Source organism: Periophthalmus magnuspinnatus, chromosome 6 (genome assembly GCF_009829125.3).
Source record: "Periophthalmus magnuspinnatus isolate fPerMag1 chromosome 6, fPerMag1.2.pri, whole genome shotgun sequence".
Classification (NCBI taxonomy): Eukaryota; Metazoa; Chordata; class Actinopteri; order Gobiiformes; family Gobiidae; genus Periophthalmus; species Periophthalmus magnuspinnatus.
The window spans coordinates 828079-846354 of record NC_047131.1 but is presented as its reverse complement, the minus strand read 5'-3'; the positions used below and the strand labels follow the sequence as shown (position 1 = coordinate 846354).

Genomic DNA, 18276 nt, shown 5'->3' with positions numbered 1-18276 from the left:
GGTCAAAATTACAAATTATTATTTTTTAAATAAAGGAAGAAGGGTTAATAACGGAAGAGAAGACATGCAAAATAAAAGAATGGTAATTGAGAGAAATATGGCGAAACAAAAATATAAATGTATAACATTTACTAGTGTTTTCCTCCGCCCGTAGACTGAAAATAGTCCCAATTTTCTTACTTCATAAAAGTTTTTTTTTTTTTTTTTTTTTTTTTACAAAAGATCTAGATGGAGTTTTAACCACATATACCGGTCATTTATATTTATTTTACGTACATACTGAAGTATAAAGTGTGACTTGCGTTGAATTAAGCAAAATAAATATTTTTACTTTTGGCGGAAGTGGTATGGTACGAAGCGGATGGATAAAGCGTTTAGGCCGCGATACGCACTTCCTTTTTACCGTGGCCGCCATAGAGAGAGGAGCGTGGTCCCGGCGAGCCCAAAGACTACAATCTAAAAATGGTGAGATATTATCATTGAAAGTGACAGAGTGTACAGTCTGGCGATAGTACAGCATCCTATTTAATAGAGGCGCTACAAGATTACTAAGTCTGAAGCATTACTTTTAAGTTTGTGAGCTGAACAAACCTCCCGGAGAATGATTGCGCGGAGCCATTTTGAAAGCCCTAAGGAGGACTGCACGTGTGATTATAAATGTGTCTGCTGTTGGTCTTTGTAAACGGGCACCCAGCATGAACTAGTCACCTCATTTCACTGTAATATAAGTCGCTTATCTGACCCTCTTGAGTGTTAGTTTTTGCCTAAAATGTTTAGTTTCTCCCCTAGGGCCTACTCCATGACAAAAGTTGTAATATAAAATTATATAAATCTAAACTATTCAGTCAATAGCCCCTAGTTACTTAGTGCTATGTTTATCTGCATCTTTTGAGGTTGTGTAAATAAAACTACTGCATTTTGTTGCAGGCCTGTGCTCGACCCCTGATCTCGGTTTATTCCGAGAAAGGAGAGTCTTCTGGAAAAAATGTTGTGATGCCTGCTGTGTTCAAGGCACCCATCCGCCCTGATGTGGTGAATTTTGTGCATACCAACATGCGCAAAAATAGTCGCCAGCCCTATGCCGTCAGCGAGTTGGCAGGTATGTCCTGCAGATTAATGAACCTTGTGATTTGGTTTTGCACCATTGAGACTGATGCTGTGTGCTGCAGGTCACCAGACCAGTGCAGAATCCTGGGGAACAGGACGAGCTGTGGCCCGTATCCCTCGGGTGAGAGGAGGTGGTACTCACCGCTCTGGGCAGGGAGCCTTTGGAAATGTATCCTTTCTCACTTTAATGTCCCATCCCTGATGTAATGGGCATTTCCTAATGAAAATGCTAACAATGACATGCTGTGATGGTGTAATTTGCGTCTTACTCTGGGTTGGTGACAGAATGCCTGCTGTCGAAAGCCAGCACAGACGGCTGACGAACCCAAACTCTGAGCTTGTCTCCAGTCCATTTTGTTGTGATCTTAACTCTGGTCCAGATGTGTCGTGGTGGACGCATGTTTGCTCCCACCAAAACCTGGCGCCGCTGGCACCGCAGAATCAATACCACCCAGAAGCGTTACGCCATCTGCTCCGCCCTGGCCGCCTCTGCCATCCCAGCACTTGTCATGTCTAAAGGTTTGTATGTGAATAACTGATTGTGTTCATTATCGAGATAGGTCAGTGTTGCAATGATGGTGTAATTTGCGTCTGAGGCTGTGAACAGTGACAGTTGCCTGCTGTCGTTTTGCTGTCGCACGTTTTTGATGAACAGTAGATCTGAGCACACACTGACCTCTGACCACTGCTGTGTAAAGGAATATAATGTGACCTGTGGTTAAAGCTGTTGATTTTTTTCAGGACATCGTATTGAGGAGATCCCAGAAGTTCCTCTGGTGGTCGATGACAAAGTTGAAAGTTACAAAAAGACCAAGGAGGCTGTGTTGCTCCTGAAGAAACTCAAGGCCTGGAATGATATCAAAAAGGTAAAGGGTTTGACCATAGACTTCAGTGTGAGTGTTGTAAAAACACAGGTTTATACTGATTATATTTTTATATTGGGATTATGGAGGCACAAGCATCAGATATTTCAATCATTTTATTAACATCTTTTAGGGGTTAAATTTCAACTATTGCCCTGACTGATCCAGAAAACGCCAATGTCAAAATCTAAACCATCTAAAGTTTTATTTAACGGAAAGTATCATTACTTTCGTTTTTGTCCAGCTTTTTCGACTCTGGGGGCGCAATAGTCTCTTGGAAATGCTGAATTGGCTCAGCCTTTATCTAATCTGTTTGAATATTTGATGCTTGTCACTTATGATGTTTACTGTGTTGCAGGTGTATGCCTCCCAGCGCATGCGTGCCGGTAAAGGCAAGATGAGGAATCGCAGACGTATCCAGCGCAGAGGCCCCTGCATCATCTACAACCAGGATGCCGGAGTCACAAAAGCCTTCAGAAATATTCCAGGTTAATGGTGTGATTATATTTTTAAGAAGTTGTCTTGATGAACAGTAAATGTAAATCTTCACCATCCAGGCATCACTCTGCAGAACGTGAACAAACTGAACCTCCTGAGGATCGCTCCCGGAGGTCATGTCGGCCGCTTCTGCATCTGGACCGAGAGTGCCTTCCGCAAACTGGATGAACTCTACGGCACATGGCGCAAGCCCTCGTCCCTCAAGGTCGATTACAAGTGAGTGTCATGTGTGAAGGCCTATGGTTTGTGACACTGCTCTGAAACCATGACTAGCTGTTATGTGTAGATCATTTTGTATTTGAAATTTATAATCTAAATGAGCATCTTAAGAGAGACCCAGAGATAAGATTTTTTTGAACTAAATCCAACTGGACATGGTTTTGAAGCAGACGTTTTGATACTAACCAGGGAGCTTTATCGGGGCTTGTGTTTGACAGGTGGTGGGTGGTAACATTTTTATAAAGAACAAAAAGACGAAGACGCCAAGAGAAACACCAGCTTCAAAACCAAGTCCAGTTGGTTTAGTTGTTGTTAAAATCAAGAGTCTGGTTGATTTAAGCCTGTTAAATTGTCCTGAGACTTGCAATGATGAGCTTCCACTTCATGGTCCGTGTTTTTGACATACTGTGATATTTACTGAAGTTCTGAGTTGTGTTTGTGTTTACAAAAGTACACCTTAATGTGTTTATGTTCAAACTAATGCACAGTGTACTGTGTTTCAGCCTGCCAATGCACAAGATGACCAACACTGACCTGAGCAGGATTCTTAAGAGTGAGGAGATCCAGAAGGCCCTTCGTGCACCAAAGTAAGCGCTTGCCCCTTTGCACCTGTCACTTTTTCACAATGACAAATGTCACACATCAATGATGAGCTCCCACTTCAGGTCCGTGTTTCTGAACCCTGATTATCTGGAAGTCCTGAGTCTTTCACTGTGCCACAAACCACATGCATGAAGTTTATTCTACATTTAATGAGATGTGCTGTTTTTGTCCTTTACAGCAAGAAGATCAGTCGCAGAGTCTTGAAGAAGAATCCTCTCAAGAACCTGAGGATAATGCTCAAACTGAACCCATACGCCAAGACGGCCAGACGTCACGCCATTCTGCAGCACGACCCTGCGGTAAGACCCCCAACCATAGGCCTGTAGTCTTTGTCAACACTGGCTTAATGCTTTCTCTCTATAGATTAAGGCAAAGATGTTGAAGCCCAAGAAGAAGAGGGTCCTGAGGAAGATTCCAGCCAAACCCAAGGCATAAATCTACAGAGGTTCAGAGACTTAATAAAGAGGTTTCACTTTCACTCACAAGACTCTTTATTTGACCATAACAAACTTTATCAATGAGAAAATATCAAGCACACAGGTAAAGCAGCATCTGTCTTGTAAAATATGACTCTTAAAAACATGGCTTAGAGCGGGCCTGACATACAGCGGGCCGGTAGGGGGTTTCACTTGGCTTGTTTACATAAGATCTGATTGCACCTTGAAACAAGTAGACTTAATAATTTTAGACCGGGGTTTAAGGGCCTGGTCCATGGGTGGGCGTGGAAGGCTGGTTCAGTCCTATTGTGCTGCACAGCCACCCGGCGAAATCCACCTGCTCCGCCTCAGACTTCCTGATGAACTGATGTACCTGGAAAGAAAAGCTTATGGGTACACTATATAGGAATGAGAAGAGGTAAAACCCCCCATAATTCTGTGTTTTTGGTACTTTTGAATTGAATAAAAGGAGTTGCAGTGAGTTATTGCTCTTTTGTTGATCCCAAAAAGCAGCATTAACCTCCTAGGACCTGGACAACACATTTTGGGTTGTCTAAGCCACAATGCAAATTTTTAGAAGAGCATCATACCATAAAAGCAACAATGCAAAAATGTTCTATTTTGAATATTTTTAAGAGTTTAGAATGTTCAGAATTTTTTTTTTTCCTTAAAAAGGCATATGTCTTCCTGCACCTGTTAGCAGCACTTCACATGAGAGACACACTATTCCAAGAGAATTGTTTATTTTGTTTTTACACTCAGGCACTTAAAACATTTGAATAATGATTTGCAAAAACTTATCAAAATGATTAAAATGTCCACATTTGAGGACATTTGTTTTACATCACTTTTCTCAAGCTACATAATGTAAAAAATATTTGTTTTTAAACTCATCAGGTCCTAATCAGCCTAACTAAGAGAAATTAATAGAGCATCTCATACAAGAGCTAGGGTCTTAGGAGGTTAAAACAAAATCAAACTGAAATGTGCAATTTATACATTGGGCATTTTGTTAAAATCCAGTCTCATCACAGACCATCATAAACATGTTACAGAAAGGGACATATTTATTGTGTTTTTTTACACTACCATCTCCAGAGTCAATGAGGCTCTGTAAATGGTCAAACTACTGTAGCCACAGCTGCCCTGGGGCTGACTGACTGAAGTGAGGTTGCCAGTCTGTGCCACTGGCCCCTCCCACTTTCAAAATAGGCAATATGGGTGAAGTGCCTTGCTTAAGAACACAAAGGTTTTTTGGCCACTAGCACCCCCTTATGACACCTGGTATTCCCAGCCATCTCCCATCCAAGTCCTAACCATGCCTGACCCTGCTGAGCTCCTGAGGTTTGCTCAAAACCTAGCACAAGCACACTCACCATGAGCTGTTTCAGGTCCGCCCTCTCGGCTGGGTTCTTGATCAAACTAAAAGATGGATAACTGTTATGTTCGTGCTCATCGGCACTCATGCCCGTCAGCCCCTCAGTGTCATACAAACCATTTATTCACGAAGTCCTGAAATTCAGAGCTGAAAATCCCTGGAAGCTTTGGTGGAGGCTGCAAACAGAACAAAGGGGTTAAATTGCGCGTCACAGATTGTATCATTTCTATTAAAGTGAAACCGGCTTCACCTCATTAACAATGTAATCCAGGAGTTCAAATATGGCCATCGGAGGTCTGCTGTCGTGGCCATACACTGCAAAAGAATCATTATAGGGCAAGTGAAAATGTACAGGGGAAAATATGTTTAATCTGTATCTACCTCGAGCATTCACATTCAAATGGACAACAGTACTTCTAAACAGGACCATGGAAGTATAAGACGGTACCACGTGTCCTGGAAAATGTCTCCACATTTTGCTGTTTATTGGATATCAGGTTAATAGACTTTTACTGCTCTAAATTTCATCAACATGCAGGAAATTACACCTGTTTTGTCCAAAATGTCCTTTGTTAAAAGTGCAGCATTTAGGAAGCATTGAATGAGTCTGTTGGGTTCACATGTCTCAGTTTCACCTGAAACATGTTTGGGTCATGGACGCTGTGATGACATAATGTCAGATGTCCTGGAAAATAACTTCAACAGAAGTATGAACCTTGTAAGATCATAATATAATATAGACCATGAACGACCTGCGTGACATCACAGCTGTTCACCTCCAGGGGGCGCCACAGTCATAAGTTTAACTCCCATCAACTACAATAAACATGGTGCACGTCTGTATCTCACACCTCAACTGTATACATACATATATATACATACATACACATCATCTAAACTGGATTATTAGCGGGATTATCTCTTTGCATTTATCATTATTATTAAAATTGTCCCATGAACTATTCTTGTTATTCTTTTTATCGCGATAAACCAGATTATTATGCTCCATCTCCGCTCACACCTGTACCGCCCTGATGTTAAAAATGTGCCCTGTGTTAAAGTCAAAGCTTTAACCTCGCCCCTCACTGCTCCTTCAGGCTGAGTCTTTATCGCCTTAGTGTTTATTTCCCTGGTTAATTGTGATGTAATAGTGTGTAAACTACTCTCAAACTCCACTGGAGGCAGTCTGTGTGAGGCTGGGCCACATCAGGTTTTGCACAAGAAAAGTTTTGTTGAAAAAAGCAACAGACAAGTGCTGCCTCATTTCATGCACCCGACGAATACGGACGAAAATGTGCCCTGTGTTTTCCATGGATATCGACGAAGCCGAAGCGTGCATCTGAGCACAGTTCACGCACTGCATCATGCACCGCGCCTACGCAAAAAAAGAGACGAAAATGGAGTCCGCTACGCAATACACGTTCGAATCGTCCTGGTTTGCGTCACCTACAACAGTGCTACACAAAACTGTTGCTGCGTGAAACTGTGAAATTTGAATAAAGATATGTACAGGCCATGTGTTTGATGATTAAAAACCTGTGCAGCGCTGGCACTCAGGTATAGAAGGCATAGAAGGTAAACATCGCCCTCTACTGGTATTAAAGTGGTTTACCCACAGATCAAATTAAACCTGGCTGTGACGACGACACCTTGACTCCTCTTCTATTAAATATTAAATAAGAATAAACGTAACGAATGTCTGCGTGTGTCCAATAGAAACGAAGCAGCCAGCCAGGCATGGAACAATACACTCCATGGCAACGCTATGGCCGATGTCCCGCGACCGAGAGCCATATATCCCACCGTGATTGGTAGGTTCGTTCAGCTCCACACACAACACTGTAAAGTGCCATACATATCAAATTTGCAGGCTGCACTAACATTAAAATTTCATATTAAGGCAGGGGCCCACAAACAGCCCAGAGGCCCGCAATTGGCCCGCGAGTCTAAGACCCCTGGTATAAACAGTCATAAGAGTCATAATTCTTTTCAGCACATTATGTGGCTCTCAGATGGAGCAGATCTGCCTGTGTTCCCAAAATATCCCAAAATATTAAAAAGAAAACTCCACAAACATCACCCTGTTTTCTACTGTACCTAAAGTGCCTGACCCTTTTACCAACTCTCTGACGTCACTACACATTCTGCTCTACAGTCCCTCACTGTTTCATCTTCAAAAAGGTAGGGTTTCATAAAAAAACACTCTACACTATTATTTTGCCTAAACATCAGAAGTGGGACTCACAGCCTGGTGCTCTGCCTGGTGGGCGTGGCCTGGGGGAGGACTCGCCGACTGCTGCCTCTCCCTCCATGGACACTCCAAAGATCTGCTCCAGTTCGTGAGCATCCGGAGGAGGGATGGGGAACCGTCCAATGGCCATTTCCACCAAAGAAAGTCCCATGCTCCAAATGTCTGACTGCACAGAGTAATGAGTCCCCTGCAGACGCTCTGGCTGCAAACACATGCACATAAATATTTATATATATATATATATATATATATATATATAATGTGCATGTGAGATATATGAGTTTTAGAATATTATGAATTCTGACAATTTATCCTAATTATTGATGCTCTGCAGTGACATCACACTGAGGGTGTTCTACATGTATCTCTATAGTGCAACATTTTCAGGAGCCTGTGATCAGTCCGAGGGTTCATGGTCCATGGTTTGATTTTACACAAAAAGGTTAGAGCACTTGTGTCAAACTTAAGGCCCGCAGGCCAAATGCGGCCCTCCACATCATTTTATGTGGCCCTCGACAAATTAAAAGGTATGATGGTCTTAAAATGTCATTTTATCAGGAAATACGCAGTTACACAGCCATATCTTTACATCTAGGCAAATGCATATGCAATATTTGTAACTTGAATAAACAATAAATACAGAAAGTTAATTAACAAGTTAAGTAGTTAGATTTATTTTACATCTGGCCCTTTAAGGGCAGCCATTTTGCTGATGTGGCCCTCGGTGAAAATGTGTTCGACACCCCTGGGTTAGAGTGTCTAACTAAAAAAAACTGTTAGCTAATGCAAATGCTAATGCTAGCTAGCTTGTTATTTGAGAGGGACTTGTTTAATAGCACAAATCAGCTCATCTGTTGTTCAGATAAGTCAGGTCTTTATGGTCTGATTGTGGTAAAACAAAGTTCAGATTAAAGTTTAAGTAACAGAGCAGTGCTTTTAGCTAGCTTCACACTCCGAGGGAATGTTGATGATGTCAGCTGCAAAGTATCAACTGAACATGGATGGATCTGGGATCAAGACACACCTGACTAGAAGAGTGGGAATCGTTGGGAATTTGGTTTCTAATGTTTTATTATTTTGGAGAAATGAATCACCAAACTCACTTCATTTTTTTTATCATCTGGTGAATGAAAAAAAGGAAAGTACAGGCAACATGGCAAGTGGGTTTAGAGCAAAAAATCCAGTTCTTTTCACACGAGACTTTGCTCAAAAATCAATTGGTAATTATTATTATTATTATTATTATTATTACTACACTCACCGACATATACGAGCGCGTCCCAACGAAGGAGTTGGCCATGGAGTCGATGAGCTGACCGCTGACCCCAAAGTCACAGAGTTTGATCTCCCCTCGAGAGTTCACCAGGATATTTGACGGTTTGACGTCTGAGAGTGAGGACGGGTCAAATATAACACGAATATAAACATGTTTCAGGTCTTAATCATGTCTGGACCTTAGTCTGTGGTCAGGGTCTGTGTGTGGTCAGGACCATAGTCTGTATGTGGTGAGGGACTGGCTGTTGTCAGGACTCACCTCTGTGCATGATCTTGTGTTTCTCTCTTAGATACGAAAGGCCTTTAATGACCTGCAGAAATGAAACATGTTAGAATCAGGTCCACAGAGATAGCAGCGGTGTTACACTGTGTTGCACTGAATTAAACTGTGTTACACTGCTTTAAATAGCGTGAAACTGCGTTACACTATGTTAAACTGCATTACATAGTGTGAAACTGCGTTACACTCACACACATACTCACACATATACACACACATACACACGCACATGCGTACACACACATCTACAGTCCCTGACAAAAGTCTTGTTGCTTCTCCATTTTGTAGAAACAAAAGCTTATAACCTGACTTTAAATTAATCGATTGGTTTTAGAAATGTCTCATATGAAAGCTAAAACCCTCCCAAATTATGCTCAATATACTAAAATAAATTTGCTTCACTGAAGATTGATCATTTAATGAACACAGAAAGGTCAGATTTTGGCAAGGCAAAAGTCTTGTCGCCTTGTCATATGATGCACCCAATCCTAGATTACAGCCTCACCTGTGATCAGTTACTGATCAATCAATTAGTGGGTGTGTATAAAAAGAACCCCAGCACACCAGACCTTCACATCAACTGCAAGTTGACCTCTGACAACATGCCTAAGATCCACCCTGAGACCAAAGTGTTAATTATCAAGAGGCTGAAGACCAGATCCACTGCTGAGGTGGCTGACACCTTCAATGTGTCTCAGTGTCAAGTACAAAGAATAAGAAAAAGATCTGAAAACACTGGAGATGTTTTTGACAAGCCCAGGTCTGGCAGACCCCGCAAGACAACTGCTCAGGAGGACCGTTTGTTGATTCGAAATCCAAGGCCAGCCCCTTTTCCACTGCAGCAGAGCTCCACCAGGCCTGGTCACCTCAAGTCCCTGTGTCAACCAGAACAGTTTGTAGAATTCTGTCTCGAAATGGCCTCCATGGTCGAATCAGTGCACAGAAACCAGCACTAAACAAAAGGCAATTAAAAAACCGTGTGGCATTTGCCAAGGCCCACAGCCTGCTAAAAGGATGGACACTGGAAAAGTGCCGTAAATATTGCAGGAGACCTACTGGAGCCCGCATGGATCCAAGATTCACCCAGAAAACAGATAAGTTTGGTGGTGAAAAGATCATGGTCTGGGGTTACATCCAGTATGGGGGTGTGTGAGACATTTGCAGGGTGAAAGGCAATATCAATAGCCTAAAATATCAAGAAGTATTAGCTACCTCTTACATTCCCAACCATAAAAGGGGTCAAATTTTGCAGCAGGATGGTGCTCCATCGCATACTTCTATCTCTACATCAAAGTTCCTCAAGGCGAAGAAGACCAAGGTGCTCCAGGACTGGCCAGCCCAGTCACCAGACATGAACATCATTGAGCATGTCTGGGGTAGAATGAAAGAGGAAGCATGGAAGGCAAAACCAAAGAATGTTGATGAACTCTGGGAGGCATGTAAAACTGCTTTCTTTGCTATTCCTGATGACTTCATCAACATATTGTATGAATCATTGTCGAACCACATGGATGCAGTCCTTCAAGCTCATGGAAGTCATACAAGATATTAAATATGGATCTCACAGCACCACTACTTAATTCACTGACGTTATGCAACATATTTTTGTATTTGAAGTAAATTATTAGTTCAATTTTCTGTAAGCGACAAAACTTTTGTCTTGCCAAAATCTGACCTTTCTGTGTTCATTAAATGATCAATCTTTCTTCAGTGAAGCAAATTTATTTTAGTATACTGAGCATAATTTGGAGGGTTTTAGCTTTCATATGAGACATTTCTAAAACCAATCGAGTAATTTAAAGTCAGGTTATAAGCTTGTGTTTCTACAAAATGGATAAGCAACAAGACTTTTGTCTGGAACTGTAAAGCCGTGTGTTTCACTCACTGCGATGCTGACTTTGCCCAGAATCTGTTCTGGGATTTTTCCTGCCTTCTTCAGAGACTGGTCCAGAGAGCCTCCATCCTGAGGAACAACAAGAGTTAATGATGTGTAATCATACTGCAACTGATGTCATCAATATTCTCTGGGGGTGTGATGCTAAGTGTAGGCACTGCTCTGTCTGAAGCTCTGTTACTTAGACTTTAATCTGAGTTTTATTTTAACACAATCTGACCAGAAAGAACTGACTTATCTGAACAACAACAGGTGAGCTGATTTGTGCTGCTAAACAAGTCCCTCTCAAATAACATTACAGTCACAAACTAGCATTAGCATTAGCCAGCAGTTTTTCAGTTAGTCACTCTCACCTTTTTGTGTAACTTTAGGATTTTTTATTGCGTTTACAGACAAGCTTAAACCTTCTTTTGTCAGTGTTTGTTAATATGTGCATTGTGTCTCCGTGTTAAATGTTGAATATTCCACTGTAGAGATATATGTAGAACACCCCCAGCACGGTGGACCTAGAGCTGTACCATGTGCTCCATACAGATACTGATCTCCCCGTCGCTGTAGAAGGCCCCGTAGAAGCCCACGATGTATGGGGAGTTACACTCGTGCAGCACCTGCAACTCTCGGATGATCTGGTTCCTGATGGCAGGTTTGATCTCCAGGTGGATCAGCTGAAACAGTTAGAGTTTATATTTATTTAAGTAAGTCCTGTGCTTGTGTTTGCTCTATAGTTATACTCTCTGCCCTCTGTGGATTATTATGTTATAATGTGCACATTTTAAACACAATATTCATCTAAAATGACTTACTAAAAGAAACAAGCCTGCACAACCAACTGAGCCACGGCCCGGTTATGTCATCACACACCACTGTTTGTTTACATGTGGAGCAGCAGAGCTAACGCGTTAACGAGAAAATAAGAACAAAGCCATGAAATATCTGCTAAACTGTCAGATCGGAGTCATGTTGTGACACTCCTCTGATAGTTTATGAATTAAACAACAGTGTGGAGCAGCGAGGACTTAACTTTTTCTACTCCTTTGTCCTCTCCACAGCACAGGGCTCTAAACAGAAATGTGTGTGTGTACATGAGCAACTGGACCGTGCTTTAGCCCACCTCCCCCAACCGGGCTGTGCTTTGGCCCACCTCCTCCAACTGGACCAAAGTCCAACTGGACCAAAGTCCAACTGGGTCAAAGTCCCACTCACATTGAACAAATGTACCTCACTGAAGGAGCTTGTGTGAGTGCATAGAACTGATAATAATTTTGCTTTGGTTTAATTTTCTATAAAGGTGAAATAAAATGTTCTGCTCTTTGCCCTGGTGGTGCAGTTTGACACGTTTTGATGATTTTAAAGTGTTTGCTCTGATGCGCTGTAAAGGATCTATGTGGACCTTCTCTTCATAGTTTTGCTTAAATGGCCTTCACTAAAACACATGTTGTAAGTAGTTCTAACCGTGACAGCTTTGGGGCCTGAAGTTCTCACTGAACCACTAATCTATTTCACAGTTTCAGTCTCTTTTACCTGTTTCCATTTACATGTCTACAGGTGTTTAAAGCACTCCCACACTGAACGCCCAGTTCCTCACCTTTCTGGCCATGATGAGTCCTGAGGGTCTGTGGGACACTTTGAAGACCACTCCGCCGTTGCCTGCTCCGAGCTCGCAGATCTTCTCAAAGTCGTCGTCTTTCAGCTCTCCCACCTTCTGCTTCTGTGTGAGGAAGGCCTCAAGACGTTTCCTCTGCTGCTCGTCCAGCTCCAGCTCCTCCAGCTTCTTCTGCAGCGACTCAAGGTTTGCTCTGGAAACAAACATGCCACACATTGTGTTTCCTCATATTGATCTATCTGGTAGCGCTTTTACAATGCTAAAATTTAAAACAATTTCAGTACTAAAGAATAAACTTGATACTCAATACCAATGCCAATACTATGATAATAAAAACCCTATTTCCTTAGACACTGTGGTGTTCCACATTAAATGTTCGTACTTTGTGGTCTATTCCTATGTGACCTTATATCTGTGTATCCCTCAAGTGTCCAATAGGTTCCATAGTGGTCCATGGTCCTGGTTTAGTCCTGGTTTAGTCCAGGTAGCTTCCATACCGTAGTGGTCCATGTGTGTATACTAGTCTATGTGTCTTATACTTGTGAAAGATGCAGCTCAACATCATTAGAAACATTCAGAAAAGGTTAATATCTGTCAATGAGACTTTTTTTTTAGTATCGATACATGTGAAAAATAAGGATCTAATGATTTTCAATACTTTACAACTTTACAATCTAGATTTTGATTCAGTTTTATTTAAATATTAATAATAATATAACTGTGTTCCTGGGGAGTCTGGAGAGGGGTTGGATCAGTTTGGTGAGGGGTTAGATCAGTTTGGAGGAAGGCTGAATAAGTTTGGTGAGGGGCTGAATAAGTTTGGTGAGGGGTTGGATCAGTTTGGTGAGGGGTTAGATCAGTTTGGAGGAAGGCTGAATAAGTTTGGTGAGGGGCTGAATAAGTTTGGTGAGGGGTGGGATCAGTTTGGAGAGAGGTTGGATCACTGCAGCAGATTACATCTGGGGACGTTTTCTCCCTCTCTCATGTTTATCCATCTTCATTTTGATTTAATTTGACCTAACATAAAATGGTTTTGAATATACATTATACATACATTTTCAAGACACACACCAGACGTTCTTTTAATCATTGCAGTTTAACACAAAAAAATGCAAAATTTGTTCAAACTATGCTCCAGTCCTCATGTTTTTACTGAGGCGATGGACCCCTCAGATAAAACAAACCTGAGCTGATGAAGACTAGAAATGACTGAACTGAATTTAGATTAAAATTACATTATTAGAGATGTACTGATATGATAGTGGGATCACATATTGATGCCGATATTGAACATTTTTAATGGATCAGAGTTTCAGTCGATATCCTATTTTGGGCTATACACTGGTGTAATAAGACGAATGACTGGTTAATATTGGCCCAAAACACCTCACATTATTAAGTTAGTGTTTTTAAAGAGCTGTTATGTTGTTACTTTAAAAGATAAAAATACATTTGGATCATTGTTTACATCATTTATGCTTAAAGAACATAAATCACATTTTGAGTCTCTGGTATCGGTCGATACTTAAAGCCAAAGTATCGACATCGGGACAGAAAAACCTGAATTGATTCCAGGTGACAAAGTGAACTTAAAGGTTCATCTGACTCTATGCTCTGATCTCTGTTCTAATGTATCCAATCTCTACTGAACTAACTTGAAAACTACCGCTTCATGACATCACAAGGTGAAACAGAGAATTTTGAGCTTTGGAGATGTAGACAGACTAATAATAAGACTAATAATAAAGGGTTACTCAAACGTGTGAATGAAATAAAACACAACTCCAGGTCTGTTTTTGAGGAGGGAACAGCATTAGAACATGATTTAAAGCTACAAGAGTCAGTGTTGTGTAACATAGGCCCTTTAACGTAACCACAGTTACATGAACATTAGTGTCCAAAAGTGTTACAAAACATCTGGAATCTCTGGAATCTTTTGAGATTATAAAATGTGCTTCATAAAGAAAGATTTTCTTCCAATGATTGGACTGAAACAGAAGAATGACTGAAACGGAACGGCTGTGCTGTTATAAAACCTTTGATAACCAGAGTCACTGAAGGTGGAGGAGCAGCCTCCACTCTCCACCCAGCTCCGAGGACAGCGCCACACAACCACCATAACCATGGAAACAAGCAGAAATGGAGAGGGGGGTGGGCGGCGTGGGATTTTCACGAGGAGCAAAGGGTGAGTGAAAGAGAGGAGTGAAAGAGGAGAGAAGGACGAGTGAAAGAAGCAGAGTGAAGGGAGAGTGGGAGAGAGAGTGGGGGAGTCAGGAGAGAGGAGCTTCAGTTTGTAGTGTATTTTTGTAGATGTTTTGGGCCTAACACTAAGACACAGCTGTGTAACTGTTAGCATTACAATAGTATCCACAGAAACTCAAGAAATGTCACATGATCAAAACATGATCTGGGATAAACCTCATTAAGACAGACAGATCTGCCATGTGGTCCAGAGGCAGCAGAAACATGGCCAACAGTGGCAGCTTATAACCTGAAGGTTTGATCCCAGCTATGAGCAATGCAAACTGCTGGACAAGACACTGGCACAGATTGGCAGTCAAACTCAGTAAACTGCAGGGCAGTTGTGGCTACAGCAGTTTACCAAGAACAAGTAATAGTGAAATATAAGTCAATTTTAAGTGTATTATTATTATTATTATTACTATTATTATTATTATCATCAGAGGCCACAGACAGCTCTAAAGACTCCAGTGTTTCTGTTGTGAACAGCTGAAGCTGTAGAGCGTCTGTGGCTGCAGCACAGTGAGGGGCACAGGAGCGGTTTCTCTGTAAAGCTCAGACTGGCCTCAGCTTGTCTGGAATGTGCTCAGACTCTTGCACAGATACGTCACTGTGTTTATAGTCCACAGATAAAACTCCAGTGAACACCATCATGACTCCTGTGGCTCTGAACCTCCACACTACACACACAGACCAAACAGCTCCCCTAGTGGTGGACACGGCATGATGACCACAGCTCAGTAGTTAGAGTAGTGGTCCCCCAACCCCAACCAATCAAATTCTATTGCTTTGCCCTTAAGCAAGGCATTTCAGCCACCTTGTCTAGTATGGAGGTGATGTGAGAGTGTTGGCGATGATCAGAGAGGCTGATGGTGCAGATCAGACTAATGTGTTTTTATTTATTATTACCATTATTTTGACATCAAGACAAAATGTAGACCTTGACAGGTTCACTGTTCTAAAAGAGAACAAATGGCCCTGTTCTGAGGTGGGTGGAGCTGACACAAGCAGAAACATGAACAAGATTAAACCTAAAACCTCCTTAAACAGCAACAACAACAACAACGTACAAGTCTAAAAAGAAAACTGGCTGCTCTCTCATACAGTGTGTAAGCAGCAATGCAGTAATGCAGCTCTAAGCTCAAAATCCCCTTCACTCCCCCTACATGTCACTCCACCTACTGGTCACTCCACCTCACTCCCCCTTCAGGTCACTCCTCCCACAGGTCACTCCTTGCGCAGGGCACTCCTTCTACAGGTTACTCCACCTCACTCTCCCTACAGGTCACTCCTAACTCCTTCCACAGGTCACTCCACCTCACTCCTCCCACAGGTCACTCCTTCTACAGGTCACTTCACCTCACTCTCCCTACAGGTAACTACTCACTCCTCCAGGTCACTCCTCCCACAGGTCACGTGCATGACTCTGTGTGTATGTGAGTGTGTGTGTATGTATGTGTGTGTGTGTGTCTGTGTTGTGGCTCTCTCCTGTTTAAGATTCTTGTTTTTTCTGTGTTTTTTTGTCTTACATAACAGTCACACTCTCCTCCTCTCAGATCCTTCATCACAACAAAGTAGATTTTTTTGTTTTGCTGTGTATGACTGTAGTGTGTGAGGGATGGGCAGCCTCACCTCCACCCGTCTGCCTCAGGGCAGCTGTGGCTTCACAGTGGAGTGAATGAATAATGTGCTGTAAAGAGATATATCTTCAGTGTAGAGATGTACAGATCAAGCTTCTTCAGTTCAGATACTGATTAAAAACTGAAGAGCTCTCGGTGCTGACCTCGGTTCGGGTCACTGAGTATCTGCTAACAGAATGTTGCATAATCAAACAATCTTTACCATCAGAAGAGACCGTGCAGAGTTCTCCAAACACCATGGAGTTCACCAAATGTTGTGGTTGCTGTGACGTCACCAAACACTGTGGTCGCTGTGACATCACCAAACGCTGTGGATGTCACTGTGATGTCACTAAGCGCTGTGGAGGTCATCAAACGCTGTGGAGGTCATCAAACGCTGTGGAGGTCATCAAACGCTGTGGACATCACCAAACGCTGTGGACACTGTGGGCGTAACCAAACGCTGTGGATGTCACAAGACTCTGTGGATGCTGCGGACGTCAAACGCTGTGGATGTCATCAAACGCTGTGGATGTCAGCAAATGCTGTGGACGTCACCAAACGCTGTGGACGCTGTGGAGGTCACCAAACGCTGTGGATGTCACTGTGCTGTCACTAAGCACTGTCGAGGTCATCAAACGCTGTGGAGGTCATCAAACGCTGTGGACGTCACCAAACGCTGTGGACGCTGTGGAGGTCACCAAACGCTGTGGACGTCACCAAACGCTGTGGACGCTGTGGAGGTCACCAAACTCTGTGGACGTCACCAAACTCTGTGGACATCACCAAACGCTGGCGACACTGTGGGCGTAACCAAACGCTGTGGACGTCACCAGACTCTGTGGATGCTGCGGACGTCAAACGCTGTGGATGTCAGCAAATGCTGTGGACGTCACCAAACGCTGTGGACGTCACTAGACTCTGTGGACGTCACCAAACACCATGGATGCTGTAGATGTCAAACGCCGTGGACATCACCAAACACCATGGACATCACCAAACACCATGGACATCACCAAACACCATGGACATCACCAAACGCCATGGACACTGTGGATGTCACCAAATGCCGTGGACGTTGAAGATGTCACCAAACGCTGTGGACGCTGTGGACAGCACCAAATGCTGTGGGCATCACCAAAGGCTGTGGACACCGTGGACATCAAACGCCATGGATGTCACCACACTAGAGCACAGAGCAACTCTCCAGAGTCTGTGATTTCATAACAACACCACACACACACACACACACACACACACCCCCACACACCCCACACACACACACACACACTCATTCTGAGGCCACACACATAGAGTTTATACTAAATCCTAATATCACGGGTTCTTTCTGTTCTAGGAAACATTTAAAGGCTTTTTGTTCTAAAGGCGTGTCAGGCCTGAATTGTATTACACTGTATCACTATGGCAACAGTCCTATTTTATTTTTATTTTTTGTCTCATTTTAAACCCACAGAAAGAGAGTGGCTGTATGGTGTTATAAGTGTTATAATTAGCCTTTTATAAATTACATAATGGCTCATGACTGTGGCAGGTTTACTGCATGTCCTGATGTGTTTTGTATTTTCAGCCGAAACAGGACACACACAGCGCACACAGCAAGTAATTACGGGTTAATGAAAACGTGCGGCTTGATGCACTCACTCGATCGCTCCCGTGCCGTTGATGGTGTGTCCGTCCGGGATGGGGTTGAGCTGGATGGGCTCGGGCTTCCTCCGCTTCTGCATGGCTCAGATGAGACGCACCGCTGCAAAGAGGACAGGAGCAGAGCTTGAAGAAAAGAAAGAAAAAAGAAAAGAGTGAGTTTGAGAGGCACGCAACTCTGTCACGAGCTGCAGGCACGCGCGTGTCTGATATCTGCGGCTGATGGACAGACGCAGATCTGAACACGTCACAGAAACACAAGAGACTCTTCCGGAGAAACAACGGCCATGAGCAGCGCGCCATCTGCTGGCCACAGCACAACATTACCACTGAAAATCCGTTTTGT

General features: G+C 42.8%; 2 protein-coding genes and 4 non-coding genes across 6 annotated transcripts; 5 read left to right on the top strand and 1 right to left on the bottom strand.

Annotated features, from left to right (window-relative positions):
* Positions 1 to 373: 373 nt before the first annotated feature.
* On the top strand, positions 374 to 3768 carry rpl4 (ribosomal protein L4). The gene is made up of 10 exons (XM_033967661.2): positions 374 to 465; positions 928 to 1099; positions 1170 to 1276; positions 1488 to 1626; positions 1849 to 1973; positions 2329 to 2458; positions 2528 to 2684; positions 3191 to 3274; positions 3469 to 3589; positions 3654 to 3768. The coding sequence occupies exons 1-10, from the start codon at positions 463 to 465 to the stop codon at positions 3723 to 3725; spliced, it is 1110 nt and encodes a 369-aa protein (XP_033823552.1). The 5' UTR covers positions 374 to 462; the 3' UTR covers positions 3726 to 3768.
* LOC117372932 (small nucleolar RNA SNORD16) lies at positions 1349 to 1446 on the top strand. Its single transcript, XR_004541541.1, has one exon. It is a non-coding gene; the product is annotated as a small nucleolar RNA SNORD16 (small nucleolar RNA).
* Positions 1676 to 1774, top strand: LOC117372931 (small nucleolar RNA SNORD16). Its single transcript, XR_004541540.1, has one exon. It is a non-coding gene; the product is annotated as a small nucleolar RNA SNORD16 (small nucleolar RNA).
* On the top strand, positions 3049 to 3120 carry LOC117372928 (small nucleolar RNA SNORD18). The gene has a single exon (XR_004541538.1). It is a non-coding gene; the product is annotated as a small nucleolar RNA SNORD18 (small nucleolar RNA).
* Positions 3328 to 3394, top strand: LOC117372929 (small nucleolar RNA SNORD18). Its single transcript, XR_004541539.1, has one exon. It is a non-coding gene; the product is annotated as a small nucleolar RNA SNORD18 (small nucleolar RNA).
* map2k1 (mitogen-activated protein kinase kinase 1) lies at positions 3758 to 18199 on the bottom strand. The gene is made up of 11 exons (XM_033967660.2): positions 17931 to 18199; positions 12391 to 12601; positions 11324 to 11470; positions 10797 to 10874; positions 8891 to 8942; positions 8618 to 8742; positions 7351 to 7558; positions 5356 to 5420; positions 5223 to 5281; positions 5104 to 5149; positions 3758 to 4100 (listed from the first exon to the last, which is right to left on the bottom strand). Exons 1-11 carry the CDS (start codon positions 18011 to 18013, stop codon positions 3987 to 3989), a joined length of 1188 nt encoding a protein of 395 aa, XP_033823551.1. The 5' UTR covers positions 18014 to 18199; the 3' UTR covers positions 3758 to 3986.
* Between the last annotated feature and the right edge of the window lie 77 nt (positions 18200 to 18276).